At 46.9% G+C, this 17969-nt stretch overlaps 1 protein-coding gene across 1 annotated transcript; it reads left to right on the forward strand.

Moving 5' to 3' along the window:
* The first annotated feature begins 838 nt into the window (after window positions 1-838).
* Window positions 839-6109, forward strand: LOC135712260 (uncharacterized). The gene has a single exon (XM_065235217.1). It carries the CDS (start codon window positions 839-841, stop codon window positions 6107-6109), a length of 5271 nt encoding a protein of 1756 aa, XP_065091289.1.
* The last annotated feature ends 11860 nt before the right edge of the window (window positions 6110-17969 follow it).

Genomic DNA, 17969 nt, shown 5'->3' on the forward strand with positions numbered 1-17969 from the left:
AGCATAAGGCAATCTCCGAATCGCGCGTTGTGTGCATAGTGAAAAGGTGCATCAGGAGCAGTTTGTATTACAAAGTGTCCGAGCAAGGTGGAGAAAATTGCAAACACTGGGACTAGTCCCCCCGGTGAATTCATCATACCAATCTTCTGGGCCGTCGATTGATAGACGGTGGAAAATCCTTCGAAAAGGAACGGGTAAGCCCCATCATTTGGTCCTTCGAGCCGGATCGAAGGTTCCCCCGACCAGAAGGGCAGGTGCGGTGAGTACACCATTTCGTTTCTTCCATGCGCTGGCAATTGTTCGACCTGTAGTTGAGGTCAATAGCTTTGTACGGCTGACCAAAGCCAAGCTATTTGATGCCATTTGAATAGTGCAAATCGAATAAAGGCCTCCACACAGTAGGCAGTTTTTTTGACCCGTTTGCTTTGGCGAAGCAACGGTGTGTTCGACTGGAGAGATTCCAAAGAAAATAAAGATTGGATTGGAAATCCTAGAATTTTTGCAAATTGATTTGGTTTTTCATTTTGCATGTGTGTATTTGGTGGTGGTGGGTGGCAAGTTGAGTCGCGTGGGTGGTACGCCCGTGTCGGGAAGGAGTTTTTACGTTCGATTTGCGTACCATCCTCGGGTATTTCGTCCGTGTAGAAAGTGGCACACCGCGACGGGAAGGATTAACACGTACGATTTGTGTCATTTTTCCGATCTCGCGTCGTGTAGAAAACGGTACGACGCGCCGGGAAGGAGTCCGTTAACCGATTTACGTACCGATTTTCCTTTTTCGTTTCCGCGTTTTCCGAACTGTGGTGGTAGTGAAGTGGTGATTTTGCAGTGAATCAGGATGTCCAGACCAGAGAAGAAGTTGGCCGAATGCCTGATGAAGCGGAAGGCACTACTCGTCGTTCGTGATTCCGTTGAGGCGTTCATCAAGAAGTATGACAACGAGAACGATGTGTACCAGATTCCGATCCGTCTTGAAGCATTAGACCGTGTCTACAGTGAGTTCCAGGAGCTGCAAGCGGAGATTGAGAAGTACGATGACGCTGAGAAGTTTGAGGAGCATCTGCAAGAGCGAGCAGCGTTCGAAGCGAGATTCTGCACGGCCAAAGGATTTCTGCTGATGAAGCGTTCGACAGATCCCAACCAGACAGTGTTGAATACTTCAGTGACGGCCAATCATCACCCAGTTTCATCCAGTTTCCACCTACGGTTGCCCAAGGTCGATCTCCCTAAATTCGATGGAGACTTTTCCAGATGGCTTTCCTTCCGGGATACGTTCACCTCCATGGTCCATTCCAACGCGGACATTCCGACTGTCGCGAAGCTGCAGTACCTTCTGCAGTCCCTGGAAGGAGAAGCTCACAAGCCATTCGAGTCGATCGACATAATCGCGGATAATTATGCGTTAACTTGGGACGCTCTTCTGAAACGCTACGATAATAAGCGGTATCTGAAGCGTCAACTGTTCCGAGCCCTGTATGACCTCTCGCCGCTGAAGAAAGAGTCACCCCAAGAGCTGCACGACCTGATTGATGACTACCAACGGCATGTCAAGGCCTTAGCGAAGCTGAACGAACCTGTAGTCCACTGGGACACCCCGTTGATCAACCTGCTATGCTACAAACTGGATCCTACGACCCTCCGAGCCTGGGAGGAGAAGACCAGTAGCAGTGATGATGTCACCTACGACCAGTTAGTTGATTTCCTGTACCAAAGGGTTCGAATGTTGAAGTCCGTCGTCACCGATCTGCAGCATCGTTCCAATCAACCCGGCCAAGCCAAGGTGGCCGGTTCCAATCCAATCCAGAAGAAGCCATTTAAGATGGTATCCAATTCCGCCACGACCGAATCCAAGAACTCCGCTCCGTACTGTATAGCCTGTCCAGAGAACCACTTCCTATTCCAATGTCCAGCATTTTCCAAGATGTCCGTTCGCCAGCGACGAGAGCTGGTATCCCAGAAGCGCCTATGCTGGAATTGCTTCCGCTCTGGACACCAAAGCAGGAATTGTACATCCAAGTACAATTGCCGAAACTGTCACCAGAAACACCATACCCTGCTGCACGAAACTTCAACCACGAAGATACAATCCACTCCAGTAGCTATATCTGGTCAGCCATCCCAACAACCGAATCCATCCACGTCGACTGCCGTCGAAAACCCCGGATCAGTGAATCCGAACCCCCTAGTGAGCTGTCTGTTGGAAACGGTTAACCTCTTAGTTGTGGACCAGAATGGGAAGGAGCATTCCGCTCGTGCACTCCTAGATTCAGGATCGATGAGCAGCTTCATCACGAAGAAGCTTGCGAACACACTCAACCTCCGTCGTACGAAAGTAGACATCGCCGTGTCTGGAATCGGTGAAACGTCGAAGCAGATCAAGCGCAAGTTGACTGCTACAATTAGATCCAAGCTACTTTCGTACAGTACTACGCTCGAGTTTCTCATCCTCAAGAAACCCACAGTCTGCCTGCCAACCATGTCGATTGATGTTTCCCCGTGGAAGTTTCCTGATGTCCCGCTAGCTGATCCAAGCTTCCACATTCCAGCCGGCATTGACCTGATTGTCGGTGGAGAAGTGTACCACGAACTGCACACTGGCGGTAAGATTTCTTTCGGCGAAGGGCAGCCTGTATTCGTCGAGACCTCTTTCGGATGGACTGTTTCCGGAAAGGTATCCATCCAATCACCTGAAGTTCCCCGTGTTTGTCACCTCACCACTGTGGACCGTAATCTGGAACAAGCCCTCCAGAAGTTCTGGGAGTTAGAAGCCGTTGAAACCTGTTCCAAGTTTACGGCAGAAGAAAATCTCTGTGAAGAACTGTATGCCACTACCACCACTCGCGATTCGTCGGGTCGTTATATCGTTTCCTTGCCACTCACCCGCGATCCGCTCGTCACTATCGGTGAATCACGTTCTATCGCCGAGCGCCGTTTCCTGAACCTCGAAAAACGACTTGAGCGAGATCCAACCACCAAAGAGGCCTACTGTCGCTTCATGGAAGAATACGAACGCCTGAATCACATGGTGAAACTCCTAGATCCAGTAGACGAAAGCCAGCCACACTGCTACCTTCCACACCATCCGGTATTCAAAGAATCCAGCACCACCACGAAAGTTCGAGTCGTGTTCGACGCGTCGTGCAAGACGTCATCTGGATTCTCCGTGAACGACCTGCAACTGGTTGGACCCGTCGTTCAGGAAGACCTACTGTCGATCCACATCAGATTCCGCATCCACCAAATCGCATTCGTAGCCGATGTGGAGAAAATGTATCGGCAAATCCTGCTGCATCATCTGTTCCGCCGATACCAACTCATCCTCTGGCGTCCCAGTCCAGACCTACCAATCGCTACGTACGAACTGCAAACCGTAACGTATGGTTTTGCATCCTCTCCGTTCCTGGCAACTCGCACCATTCTGCAGATCGCGCAAGACGCAGCCGAGATGTATCCAGCCGCAGCCGCGGTAGCCCAGAAGGATTTCTATGTGGATGATTTCCTGTCTGGTGCCGACGATGTTGAATCCGCTATCCACCTACGCCAAGAAATGTCCGCCATGCTTTCAGCGGCTGGTTTTCCGCTGAAGAAGTGGGCTTCAAACTCGCCTGAAGTTCTAGCCGATATTCCTGAAGAAGATCTAGCATTCGCGCCGTACCATGACCTGCAAGACGACCAATCCGTTTCCACTCTCGGACTCATCTGGGAACCGAGATCCGACATGATGAGCTTCAAGGTTCAGCTGCCATTACCAGCACCCGTTTTGACTAAACGGAAAGTTATGTCCTACGTTGCGCAGATTTTCGACCCACTTGGCCTGGTGGGACCAATAATAGTCATCGCTAAGCTGTTCATGCAGCGCTTATGGGCGCTGAAAACCGAAACAGGAGATTCTTATGAGTGGGATCGTCCTCTTCCTCCACATCTCCAGTCCGAGTGGAAGGAATTCCATGGAACGCTCGATACAATCGCCACACTCCGGATTCCTCGCTGTGTATCGTTGGCCAACACAACATCATTCCAGTTCCACTTCTTCTCCGATGCATCGTTGAAGGCGTATGGATCGTGCTGCTACGTACGGTCAGAGTCTGCCGGAGCCGTTAGAGTCCAGCTGTTGACGTCCAAGTCCAAGGTGACTCCGTTGGCCAAATCGCACACTATCGCACGTTTGGAGTTGTGCGCAGCAGTGTTGTCGTCGAACCTATACGAGAAGGTCGTACATTCCATACAAAGGCCCGCTGAAGTTTTCTTCTGGACTGATTCGTCCACTGTCCTGCATTGGTTGGAGTCATCGCCATCCAGATGGAAAACGTTCGTCGGAAATCGGGTAGCCAAGATCCAGGAAACCACTGAATCCTGTCACTGGAAACACGTTTCCGGAGTATCCAACCCAGCTGATCCTCTCTCCCGTGGCGTTAATCCAGTTGACATCAAAGACCACTTGCTCTGGTGGAGTGGTCCGGAGTGGTTATCCATGTCTCCATCTGACTGGCCCGTAAGCGATCTGCCCGTCCTTGATCCGCTTTGGATGTCCGAAGCGAGAACCCGAGTAGCCATGATAGCTACTGTTGATGCAAGATTTTCCGATCAACTGTTCAACCGATATTCCAGCTTGAGCAAACTCCGCCGTTCTATCGCATACTGGTTGCGATACTTCCGTGTCTTGCAGGCATCCTCGACGAAGACCACCATCGAATCATTCGAAACTATAACCACTGCCGAACTACGAGAAGCAGATCTTGCTTTGTGTCGCCTGGCTCAGCGAGAATCGTTCTCCGAGGAGATATCCAACCTCCTTGCCGGGGAACGAGTACCAACGTCGTCGCCATTGAAATGGCTCAACCCAAGAATAACCAAGGAAGGTGTGATCCGAGTTGGTGGAAGACTCGGCAACGCCGCCGTTTCCGAAGATGCTAAACACCCGATCGTCCTCTCATCAAAGCACCTGCTATCCGATTTGTTGGCCGATCACTACCACAAGACTCTGCTGCACGCTGGTCCCCAGCTGATGCTCGCCACGATTCGCCAGAAGTTCTGGATCATCGGCGGTCGAAACCTTGTTCGCCGTACGTATCACCAGTGCCATACGTGCTTCCGCAGCAGACCCGTCTTGGTACAGCAGAGCATCGCCGATTTGCCCACATCAAGAGTCACTCCGACAAGACCATTCGCCGTATGCGGGATCGACTACTGCGGCCCCGTGTACATCAAGTCGCCGATCCGCAATCGGGCGCCAACGAAGGCATATATCGCCATATTTGTGTGCTTCGCCACTCGTGCCGTTCACATCGAGCTTGTTTCCGATCTGTCTACGCCGGCTTTTCTCGCCGCTCTCCGCCGTTTCGTCGCTCGCCGTGGAAGGATGACCGAAATCCACAGCGACAACGGCACCGCTTTCAAGGGTGCAGCTAACGAGCTGCATAGAATCTACGACATGATGAAGACCAATGAAGCTGATCGGAAGCAAATCCTCGACTGGTGCGCTGAAAATGAGATCGTTTGGCGTTTCATCCCGCCCCGTGCTCCCCACTTTGGTGGTCTGTGGGAGGCAGCCGTCAAATCAGCCAAGAACCACTTGTTGCGTGAAATCGGCACAGTCAACGTCAGCTACGAGGACATGTGCACTCTTCTCACGCAAATTGAGATGTGTTTGAACTCCAGACCACTAGTTCCGATCCCAACTGATCCATCAGACATGGAAGTCCTCACCCCTGGACACTTCCTGATCGGAACCAGCTTCCAAGCCGTCCCGGAACATAATCTGTGCGACATTCCGGACAATCGTCTTACGCACTGGGAGCTCACACAGAAGCGGTTCCAGAGAATTTGGTCCAGATGGTATCCAGAGTACCTGCAACAGCTCCAATCGCGATCCACGAAGTGCAGGTCACCAGTCACCATTGAACCTGGACGAGTCGTGGTGATTAAGGACGACAACCTACCACCGGTTGTCTGGCCGCTCGGGAAGATCACCAAGGTACACCCGGGCGAGGACGGAGTAGTTCGTGTCGTCACTCTGAAAACTGGATCATCCGAAGCCATCGTCAGACCAGTCGCCAAGATAGCGCTGTTGCCGATTCCGGAGAACTATGTTCCAAAATCCTGCGAGTGAGACCTGGTAGAGCACGCCGAAATTTGCTCGAGGCCTTCGTGGGAAACCAGCAGGTAATTGCGGTTCCAATACCCTCTATGTATCTTGTCAAGTCTACCTGGTCTTTTCTATCCCCAGTCGATGACACCAACGAAGAGCAATGGACATTGCTTATCACCAACTCTCTCTGCGTCGAGTTCAGTAACCCCGGTAGTCACAACAAGCCGAACGTTACCGACCACTCACGTCGTCCAGATTTCGCTGTCCAAGCCAAAGCGAAACGATTCGTTGAGCTGTAGTTCCGAGAGCAGGAGAGAGATTATTTTTGAATTTGTAAATAGTGTTGAACCAACCTAGTTAGTTCAAGGTGGCCGGAATGATGGATGTTGAACTAAACTTAAACTAAATTAATCCTAAATGAACTGAAATCTACTTAACCTAAATGAACTAACTAAATCCTACAGCTAAACTTATAGTTAAAACTTAATCCTATAAATTGAAAGTGCTCTAAAATTATGTATCAGTAACCCTAATCGATGAAGAGAGAGATGAGTAGGATGCTGCGCGCATGCGCAACACACGATAGCGTCCACTTGTAGTGGTCATTTTGCCATTTGTACATAGATAGGAGATAAAACAAATTGTAAATATAGGATAGTACAAAATATACCGTCGGAAGCGATACATCCCGTTTTCTGCTGTAGTCCGGTCGTAGATTAAAGAGAAAAGTAAACCCAATCCAGTAGTGCAATTAATTAACTATTTCCTTGAGTGATCCGAAAGTGTTCCTGTGACGACTATTAGCTTAAGTGGTCAAGCAGCATAAGGCAATCTCCCAATCGCGCGTTGTGTGCATAGTGAAAAGGTGCATCAGGAGCAGTTTGTATTACAAAGTGTCCGAGCAAGGTGGAGAAAATTGCAAACACTGGGACTAGTCCCCCCGGTGAATTCATCATAAAAATCTTCTGGGCCGTCGATTGATAGACGGTGGAAAATCCTTCGAAAAGGAACGGGTAAGCCCCATCAAACTACCAACATCATTCCAAAGCTCCTCCAGGGCGACAGAGTAGAGCAGACCCAACAATATCAGCCCAACAAAACGGCCCTTTTTAGGGCCACCAAACTTTCGCAAAAGAGTTATAAAGGAATATTCCTAAAATATAATATACACAATTAAGTACAACACATAACAGACGTTATCCAACGCCAACCCTGCGGTCGTATCTAGTATACAACCCTTCCAACTTTTTATACTTCAAAAACATTTGAAACAGTAGGCGAGAAAAATGAAAAGCAAAATGACACACATGTGTTTTTTTATAATTTTAGTTATTCTTTGCTTCAAACTGCTGCATCTCAGGTAATACGCAAATTACTTTTTATCTATAAGTGATATCTATCGTGTGAATTGTAGCTTTATATTGTCTGCAGATACTGAAAAAGAAAGTAGTGCTCCCATGGCCCGAGAAGTGCTTCGAACATCCCAAAAAATTAGATTCTTAAAAGAAAGACTACAAAAAACATCTCCTCCAAATTTGGTCCAGATCGAAAGAGGTCAATTATACTTTTGTTTGTTTTCTCGGTCACTTAGCGCGGAATGACCCATACTTTAGATTTATTGGACATTCTTCAATCACTTATGCAACATTCTAGATTATTTTTATTGCTTAAATTTATTTGTTCTATTATTGCTTTTGGTTTTCTGATGCAACTTTTGAATTTTTAGTTGCTGTTTTATGGTTTTACTGATTGGAAGAATATTTTCTAAATTGCATCTTTTTGATTTTCAATTGCTACTTTCCACTAGTCTATTTCTAATTTCTAATAGTTTATTGCTCCCAAAGAAGCAAGTTTATTCGTAACTTCACGGAAGAACAATTGACACACCTCAACAAGGGGCTAGGATACGCGGTTACAACCAAGCCAGACGTGGAGCAGATCATCATTGACGTAGAAACAGCGATTACCAAGACGCTTCCGACAACATCACAGAATACGGTTAGGACTATCACATCTAACATAATCAAGGACGGACAGGAACAAAGTCGCGCCAACGAAAAAGAAATACGGATTGTAAAGGAACTAAAAAGTAAAGCAGTATACTACGTGAAGGCAGACAAGGGAAACGCGGTCGATATCATGGACAAGGACGATTACGATAATCAGATGACAACGAAGATTAACAACGGACCGTATAGACAGCTTCGAGTAGACCCCTTACAGAACATAGTGAAACGCGTGGAGAAAGCACTGAAGGAGTGCAAATCGATATTAGGAGATGGAGCAGGTCGTTAACGGGAACCCAATCCCATTCTACCCAGGATCAAAGGTCTCCCCAAAGTCCACAAACCAGGAAATGAAATGCGAGAGATCGTGTCTGCAGTTGGTTCCCCCATCCACAAACTAGCGAAGTGGCTAGTCAAAGAGTTCCAGAGTATGCCGAATCAGTTCCAGAGTAAAGCAATTAGTAACACCCAGGAGTTCGCCCAGCAACTACAATCTTCAGGAGACATCAACGAGGACGAGATTATGGTTAATTAATTAATTAATTTAGCTTTATTTAGGAGGCTTTCAGCCTTAGGCTGGTTCGCCTCCGACCCGAGATTATGGTATCTTTCGACGTCACAGCTCTTTTTCCCAGCGTACCGGTCAAAGAACCGATCAACCATTTGGAGGACTGGCTATTAACACAACGAGAGGATGCAGCATGGAGAAACAAGGTTAGGACGTACCTTAAGCTGACCCGCCTTTGTATGGAAGAGAACTACTTCTCTTTCCGAGGTAACTTCTACAAGCAGACGAAAGGAGTCCCAATGGGAAACCCCCTATCCCCCTTTTCATGGCCAACTTGGAGACAATCCTGAAGGAGAAAGGACTATTACCAAACCGTTGGTGGAGGTTTGTTGACGATATCTTCAGCGTAGTTAAACGGGAAGCCCTTCCACAAATTTTAGATGAGATCAACAGAAATCACAAGGATATCAAATTCACTCACGAGGTAGAAAAAGACAGGAAACTAGCATTTCTAGATCTTTTAGTCATCAGGGAATCGTCACCATCTTCCTCGCTTGAATACGAAATTTACAGGAAACCAACAAGCACCAAAAGAGTTATCCCCTATACTTCCAACCATTCGTTCCAGCAGAAAATGGCCGCCTTTCACCACATGATTCATCGAATGCAGACTCTTCTACTCAACCATACAAGAAAGGTTAAGGAATTACAGTACATCTTCGAAACAGCAAGACTCAACGGATACAAGGAGACCACAATCCAGGCAATCATCGATAAAAAAGCGAGAATTCTACAAAGGAGATTATTTACAACCCTCACCGCAGCACCTGAACCATTGAAACGAGTGTCCGTTCCATTTGATCAAGATATTACTTGTAAGCTAAGATCACAGTTAAAACAAATCGGATTAGATTTAGTTTTCACCAGTAGACATAACCAGTTGAAATCATTGTTAGGATCCACTAAAGACCCAGTTAATGTTTAAGGAAAAGCAGGTGTATATAAAATAAGCTGTAATCATTGTAACAAAGTATATGTAGGACAAACCAAGAGAACTTTAGCAACTAGATTTAAAGAACATATAGCGGAGGTTAATAAGGCCAAAAAGCAAGAGGAAAAAGGCCTAACATATGATTTCAAATCAAAGGTTGCAGAACACATCTTCACAGAGGACCACCAACTATCGACGGAGGACATCACGATTTTACGAACCGTATCTACACCATGGAAATTGGATGTTGCAGAAAGCCTCGAGATCAACAAACAACGTAATTCAACTTTACTCAACAGGGATCAAGGAAACGGACACACATGGCTTTTCAAGTTACTACCTACGACACATCAACGAGTAAGCAGCGGAGTACCTGTTCCTATAGAAAATTAAATTTAAGTTTACCTAGTTTCTAAATGAAACTGTACCTGTGTTAATATATATTCGGTAAATGCGATGTTTTTCTTCAGTCGAGTATTAGTACAAAACACTGAAGAAGTCTGCACATTGTAGACGAAATACGCGTATCTGTCAAGGATAAGCAAATAAAGTAGTGGAATTAAATGGAAAATACTAATCCTTCTCTCTCTCATTATACAGGTATTCCACTAAGACGCCCACATTCATCAGGCTTCAGTAATTTCACGTCAAATTATGGGAGGTTTTCGTTCATTTAGTAATTGTTTATTCGACTGTCTTAAAAAAAAATCTTTGAGAAGCTAGGGAAATTCCCAGATTACTTTCAAGTGGGACTTATAGTTGCTAGAATATCAAATAAATCCATAAGAATATAGAGCTGATTTTTTTTACTTTGGACTACACTGGAATGCAATTAAAAAAAATTGTGTGACGAAATGGTGTCAGGTTTTGAACGCTTATAGCATGGTCATTTATGAATGGAATTACATTATAATTACACCATTTTATTTGGATTGAATTTAAGATTTGTTTGGTGTTAATATGATAGTTGTTTATCAATGGTTAACTATTGAAAATCCTGACCACTCCACCCTTGTGCCATCCATGATTACAGTACAAGATGGAGCCGGTTTCAGTTTGGGCGATTGCCGATGGAGGAACATGATCGCTTGTGTTTTGGAGGCATTGATTTTGATTTTCCACGTGGTGTCATAATCAGCAAAGGCGTTAAGGCATCGTTGAAGTTTGTTCATTATTTCGCGAGGCTTCCTTCCTTTGACGGCTATTGCGGTATCATCTGCGAACAGGAAGAACACGCAACCGTCTCCAAGGGGAGGAATGTCGGAAGTGTAAATGCTGTAAAGCAAGGGTCCCAGCAGACTGCCTTGCGGGACTCCTGCTGGGATGGAAAACGTGTCGGAAAGACAACCATTCAACGATACCTTAAACGACCTTTGCTGGAGGTAGCTACGGGTGATTTTAACCAGATGTAATGGAAAGTTGAAGTTACAAAGCTTGTATACAAGCCCATTGTGCCAGACATTATCAAACGCTTTCTCAACGTCTAACAATGCCATGGCTGTGGACTTGGATACTGCTTTGTTACTTCGGATGTTATTCATCACCCGCACTAGCTGGTGATTGGTGGAGTGCCCCTTTCTGAACCCAAACTGTTCCGGAAGGAGAATGTTATTTTCCTCGACAAACTTGAGCAAACAATTGAGAATGAGTTTTTCGAACAATTTGCTCAGCGCTGAAAGGAGGCTGATTGCTCTGTAGCTTGAAGCTAGCGTTGGGTCCTTCCCGGGTTTGCGGATAGGTATGATTTTCGCTGTCTTCCAGATACTTGGAAAGTAGTGCAGTTCCAAGCATCTGTTGAAGACAGCAGCCAGCAGAGAGTGAACCTTCATGCTGAGATTTTTCAACACTAGGTTGAATATTCCGTCAAACCCGGGGGCCTTCATGTTTTTGGTGCATTTCAGCGCTGAGCAAATCTGTTCCACTGTGATTCTATCCTCCGGAGGGATGGCACAAGGGGAGGAATCAAGGTTGAGTACGCATTGCTCAACCTGAACTTCGAGCGGACTTTGGATGTTGGAGCCAAGCAAGTGCGATTTGGCAATATGCTCACCAATCGCATTTGCTTTCTCCTGAGGGGTGATTATGAGCCGATCGTCATCATTTTCATCTTTTAGTGGCGGAATGGGTTTAGGGTGCGTCTTTAAGACCTTGGCAACTTTCCAGAATGGTCTGGAGCGGTCGTCCAGATTCTGGACAAGCCGCCCGAAACTTTCGTTCCGGAGTGAGACCATTCTGGAAGCAATCTCCTTGTTCAGATTGGCCATTTCACGTTTCCTCGCTAGATCTCCAGTCCTCTGAAACTGGCGTCTACGAACATTTCTCAGGCGAATTAAGAGTTGGGTGTGGGAATCAATAGCAATAAACTTACCCCTCACAGGAACTCGTCGGACGCACGCCTCGTCAGCCACGGTTATGGCTTGGTGGAGTACTTCCAACGCTCGGTCGATGTCCTCCACGGAGTCAAGCGGCGGGTTGTCGATGATGTGCCTGTCTACCACGCGTCCAAACTGGGCCCAGTTTACGCGATGGTAGTCCTTGCGCAGGCTTGGAGCAGCAGCTACGTTGTATCCCAGTTCAGCCACCACCGGTTGATGGTCGGAGCTGAGTTCGTTTAAGGCTACCGGCTTGGACAAGCCGGTATTTGAAAGAAACAGGTCTAGCGTCGATGGGTTGCCTGCCGGTGAGATGAATGTTGGCTCGTCCGAGAACCAAACGGAGTACAGCCCATGCTGCGAATGGTCGAACAGCAGACGACCGTTCTGGTTCTGCTGGTAGTTCCGCCAGGCCTCATGGCGAGCATTCAGATCTCCTCCAACTACGAAGCGGGAACCGGTACGGGTGATGGTGGACAGGTCCTTCTTAAATTTAGCCGCTAGTCCACTGCTGGCGGCACACTGTCGAGGGCAGTAGACGGCGATGAACTGGACGTATCCAGTCGACGACTCCACCTCCACACCAAGGGCCTCGATGATAGAGGTGCGGATATGGGACAGAGTGTGGTATTTTATTCCTTTCTTGACGACGACCGCAACACCACCCCCCCTGGAGCTGGTGCGATCAAGCCGGATAATATTGTGGTCAGGCAACCAGAAGCTGTCGCCGGACTTTAGATGGGTCTCGGTTAGAAGGCCCACGTCGATGCTGTGCTTGCGGAGGAAGTCGGCAAGCTCAATCCTTTTTGCTCTTACGGAGCAAGCGTTCCAGGTGACGATAGTTAGCGGTTTAGACGCCATACTGGATGATGAACTTACCGAGCACTTGGATCTGTTCGGGCTTATTGCGGCACTTATGAAGAGCACCGGAATTGTTGACGAAAATTTCCATCAGTTCATCCGCTGAGAACAGATCGGGGTTGTTGTTTTGCGTTGTTGGTTGTCTCCAGAATCCAGGGGGGGATGGAGAGCTTTGGCCAGCAGAATCACCGGAAGCTTCTTGAGGAGGGGCGGGTTGCACCCGCGAATTCGCTTGCCTTTGCTGGGGAGCACGAAGAGGCGGAAAATCCTCCGTCCTGAATGCTGGGGTTTTGTCCTTCTTGCGTCCTGGTTGATTGTTGCTTGACGCCTGCTTTCGGATGCGTTTGAAGTCCTCGCGTTTGGAGCACTGTCTGTCGGAACCTTGATGTGCACCACCACAGTTGGCGCATTTTAACGCCACGGCTCCATCCGCAGGGCAGTTGGAAGTGGCGTGTTCTTGAGCGCAGTTGCTGCAGCGTGGCTTGATGTTGCAGTTGCGGGTACCGTGACCAAAATTGAGGCACCGCTGGCACTGCGTTACGTCACGATGGCCGCCACGGTATGGCTCCCATCGTACGATGATGGAGTAGATCGATCGGATGGCTTGCAGCGCATTGAGAGTCACCGTCCCTTTCTGGAAGTGCACCAGGAAGAGGCAATCCGGGTACGTCTTCACGTTTTCGTCTCTCCTTGTCATTCGGAATACAGCGATTGGGGCTAGCTTGTACCGGTTGATTTCAGCTTCGACCATCTTGGGGTCGAAATTTGGTAGACCCCTGATGACTACCTTGAAGGGCTTCTCACCGGGGATGTCGTGCGTGAAGAATTCCGCCTTGGAATCCTTCAGATATTTCACGGCCACTTCGTACTCCGCTTTCGTCCGGAGCATCACCTTAGTGCCGATCCTGCTGATCTTGTACTCAGCTGCGATGCCCAGCGATGCGAAATCGCCAATGAGCGTCTTGAGTGGCACTACCTTCACCACCAGTGGAGGAAGCTTGACTTTCACCGCACTCGGGCCGGCAGAATTCTCGGTTTCGACGGCGTCGCCGAAATCACCGATGTCGCTGGCGTTCGTCGCGGTAACATCGTCGCGTCCGCTCGTACCATCGGACTGTCCTTGGTTCTTCTTCCTCTTTTTCGTCCGCTTCACCGGGACTGGGTTGGTATTTCCAACATCGGTTGGCAGAGTAGCGTACCTATTTGAGCTAGGTACCGAGCTACCCTCACCACTGTTCTTTTTCTCCGCTTGGTCACGAAGTCGGCTCCGAGAGCGCTGTCTTCCCATCACGTGATGCGACCGACACTACTGACGACGCGACGTGCAGTATATCTGCGAACGTTTGTAACAAACTATAGATTTATCGAACAACTCGACAAAGCGAGCAAAGACCGAACTGAACTGCTTCATGAATGCCGACTCGAAGGCAACCGCCTTATATACGATTGCTGGAAGGGGAAAACCTCGACTATTTACTCTTGCAGACGACTTGTATTGTCGTCTCTCCGAACTTAGAATCAGGGAAATGAGGAATTTCTTATTCAGAGCGATGAGTGACTATTACAACTCCATATAAATCAATTCATATTAGTCAAACTATAATATTTATTCCGAATCTCTGATTTACGAATTAAAGGGTGATACGGTCAAAATTTGGTCAATATCAACTTGACGTATTTCTTTCAATTTTGCATTTAAAAAACCTGAACACCCCTCATTTTGAAGGTGTGTGTGTGTAGAATGTTGCTCCTATTTTGATTTTGGAATTCACTCTTCAGTTGTCAAAATGCCGTCCAAGCAAGAAGAGCAGCGTATCAAAATGTTGCTCGCGCATCGCGAAAATCCGAGCTACTCGCACGCAAAGTTGGCAAAATCGCTAAAAGTTGTCAAATCAACCGTCACAAATGTAATTAAAGTGTTTGGGGAACGTTTGTCGACAGCCAGGAAGTCTGGATCGGGGGGAAATCGAAAACCGGAAGCCGCTGAGACGACAAAGAGAGTTGCCGGTAGTTTCAAGCGAAACCCTAACCTCTCTCTCCGAGATGCCGCAAATAAGCTGGGTGTATCGTCTACAACCGTGCATCGAGCCAAAAAACGAGCCGGACTATCGACTTACAAGAAGGTAGTGACTCCAAATCGCGATGATAAACAAAATACGACGGCCAAAGCGCGATCCCGGAGGCTGTACACGACGATGCTGACGAAGTTTGACTGCGTGGTAATGGACGACGAAACCTACGTCAAAGCCGACTACAAGCAGCTTCCGGGACAGGAGTTTTATACGGCAAAAGGAAGGGGAAAGGTAGCAGATGTTTTCAAGCACATGAAACTGTCAACGTTCGCAAAGAAATATCTGGTTTGGCAAGCCATCTGTACCTGTGGCTTGAAAAGCAGCATTTTCATAGCTTCCGGGACTGTCAACCAAGAAATTTACGTGAAAGAGTGTTTGAATAAACGTCTGCTGCCTTTCCTGAAGAAACACGGTTGTTCCGTACTGTTTTGGCCGGATTTGGCATCTTGCCATTACGGTAAAAAGGCGATGGAGTGGTACGCCGCCAACAACGTGCAGGTGGTTCCCAAGGACAAGAACCCTCCCAACACGCCAGAGCTCCGCCCAATTGAGAAATACTGGGCTATTGTCAAGCGGAACCTAAAGAAGACCAAAAAAACTGCTAAGGGCGAGCAGCAGTTCAAGGCAAACTGGCTTTCTGCGGCGAAGAAGGTGGACAAGGTGGCTGTACAAAATCTGATGGCAGGGGTCAAGCGTAAGGCCCGGCAATTCGGATTTGGAAAAGCGGAAGCCTAACTGAATATTTTTCCTGAATTTTATACAAATTGAACTTGAAAAAGAAATTTAATTTGATTTTTTAAATAAACGATTTCACCGATTTACACGCGTTTTCCCTTGACCAAATTTTGACCGTATCACCCTTTAGTATTCCACATCACACCTCTACAGATGGATGCTTGCCCACCACTTGACAGACGAAATATGGAAGCGTTGGATCAAGGAGTACTTACCGGTGATTTCGAGAAGGACGTAGTGGTTCGTGGAAGTGAAGGAGATAGGGGAAGGAGATCTGGTGCTGATCGTGGAGGAAACGGAAAGAAATCAGTGGATCATAGGAAAGGTGAACCAGGCCATTCAAGGAAAGGATGGACGGTTCCGGCAAGCGTGGATACGGACGGCGAACGGAACATTACGGAGACCCGTGGTAAAGCTGACATTACTCGACGTCGTAGATGGTGTTGAACCGGAAGCCAGATACAATGGTTTACGGCCGGGGGAATGTGACGACGAGTACCCCTCGACGCGTAACGGTCGCTAGTTATCACAGGGTAGCTACGCGCATCAACGAGCAGGGCATAGAGTATCTTTGTGCTTGCCACACAATTTACAAATCCATGCATTGGTATTGGCATCGAAAGCTCTCAATTAATAACTGTGGAAGTGCATTTGGAACACTAAGGCTGTGTTCCATTTGGAAAATTTTCAATTAGATTTGACACTTTGTTGTTGATCGGTCGATTTTTGAGAAAGCGTCTGTCAAAATTGATTCCTTGTCTGTCAGAAATAAGTCTGCTGGAATAGCTGGTTTATTTGAAAATTTTCTATCTGTCAAATTTAAGTAAAAATTCGACAAATGGAACACAGCCTAAGTTGAGAGCACGCAATAAGCTAATATGTGCTGAGCAATAAGCTTGAAATGCGAATACAAAGAAGAAGAAGACCAGCAAGCTGCCTGTTGACCCAGACCTTATATAAACGTCATTGCTGTAAAGGGGTGTTCGTTGCGTTGTACACTGGAAATGAAACTAACTCAGAGTGTGAGTCACTTTTACTTATTCGTATGGAGAAATTTCTGAAAGCGTCGGTCACTCAGTGCATGACTAACCTACGCTTTTAGAAATTTTTTGCCATGACTAACAATAAGTAAGTTTCCGAAAGTTGGGTGAACCCATTTGGAACATCGTTATGAATAATAAAGGAACTTATGTTCTAATTTCTTAAATTCAATCTTAATTTTAGGATTTATTTAATAACCACACAATTTCAAAAAATTGAATAATGAATTATTTTTTATGGAGTTAAATTTTAGTTTTGCTACTAATATAATGGAGCAGCAAAAATAATCTCGCAGTCCTACGTCCACAATGCGGTCGTACTTTGGACACAACCCTTATTTTTCTTTTTCTTTTTTTCAAGGTAAGCACAAAATACTCTGTTTAGTGCTGGAGACTGCTGAATCATTGGAGGCAAAACATATCTTTTTGTAAACAATTAATGTAGTAAAAATAAAGGGAGGAATAAATCTCATAATAAATTATATTCCACTCTAGGTTTATTTTTTAATTATGAATTTCCACAGCCCCGGATAATGGCCCCAGCGGAGTCAAAAATTCAAATCAAACCTTTTTTTCAAACAGCTAATGAGCAGCCAATAATCCAAAAACAGCATTTCATCTGCCCCTAAATTGGCAATTGCCTCTCGCCTCAATTCGCACCACCCACAGTATAAATTTCTCCCCGCTAAAAAGCGTGTCAATTAATATAATTGATTTTTTGCGTTTGGCGCTCACCGGTGCACGCGCGCGATCCTGTTCCGAGTTCTTCCGGCCTGCTGTCTCTCGCCTGCTCGTGTCCGGTGTGTAGCCGGGAAATTATGTTTGTTATTCGATTAACCCCAATTTGCTGCGCGCCTCTCCTTGTTCCAAGTACAACATGACGCACATGGGCACACGCATTGACTTGGTTGTTTGAGTTTAGAAAAAGTACCCCTCATCGCGTTTCCTGCATCTACAACTCGATGGCAGCTAAGCGCCTGTGTCAGTCTATTATGAGTGCCACCCCCGCTTTGAAGTCACACAAAATAAACCGTTTATATTGAAATAAATTTTAATTAAAATTGACACGTCTGTGAATTGTTGTTGCCACCGCACTACTGCACTGGGGCCACCGAAGAGGGACTCCTCGTGCGCGCTTCGCCCCTAGCGGTGGTGTGTTCGGAAGTGACAATAATTTATTGACATGATTGGGTTGTACCTGTATGCCTGTCTGTCTGTATGCCTCGGCTCGCTTCCCTGCCGCTTAATATTTTAATATGGCATACAGGAGCAGTAGTTGATTTGGCACGTGACCGT

This window comes from Ochlerotatus camptorhynchus, unplaced genomic scaffold (genome assembly GCF_037179485.1).
Source record: "Ochlerotatus camptorhynchus isolate MF236.1 unplaced genomic scaffold, CSIRO-AGI_Acam_v1.1 ptg000467l, whole genome shotgun sequence".
Classification (NCBI taxonomy): Eukaryota; Metazoa; Arthropoda; class Insecta; order Diptera; family Culicidae; genus Ochlerotatus; species Ochlerotatus camptorhynchus.

Excerpts from the sequence above, each read along its gene's own strand:
- LOC135712260 (XM_065235217.1), top strand. The coding sequence starts at position 839 with ATGTCCAGACCAGAGAAGAAGTTGGCCGAATGCCTGATGAAGCGGAAG.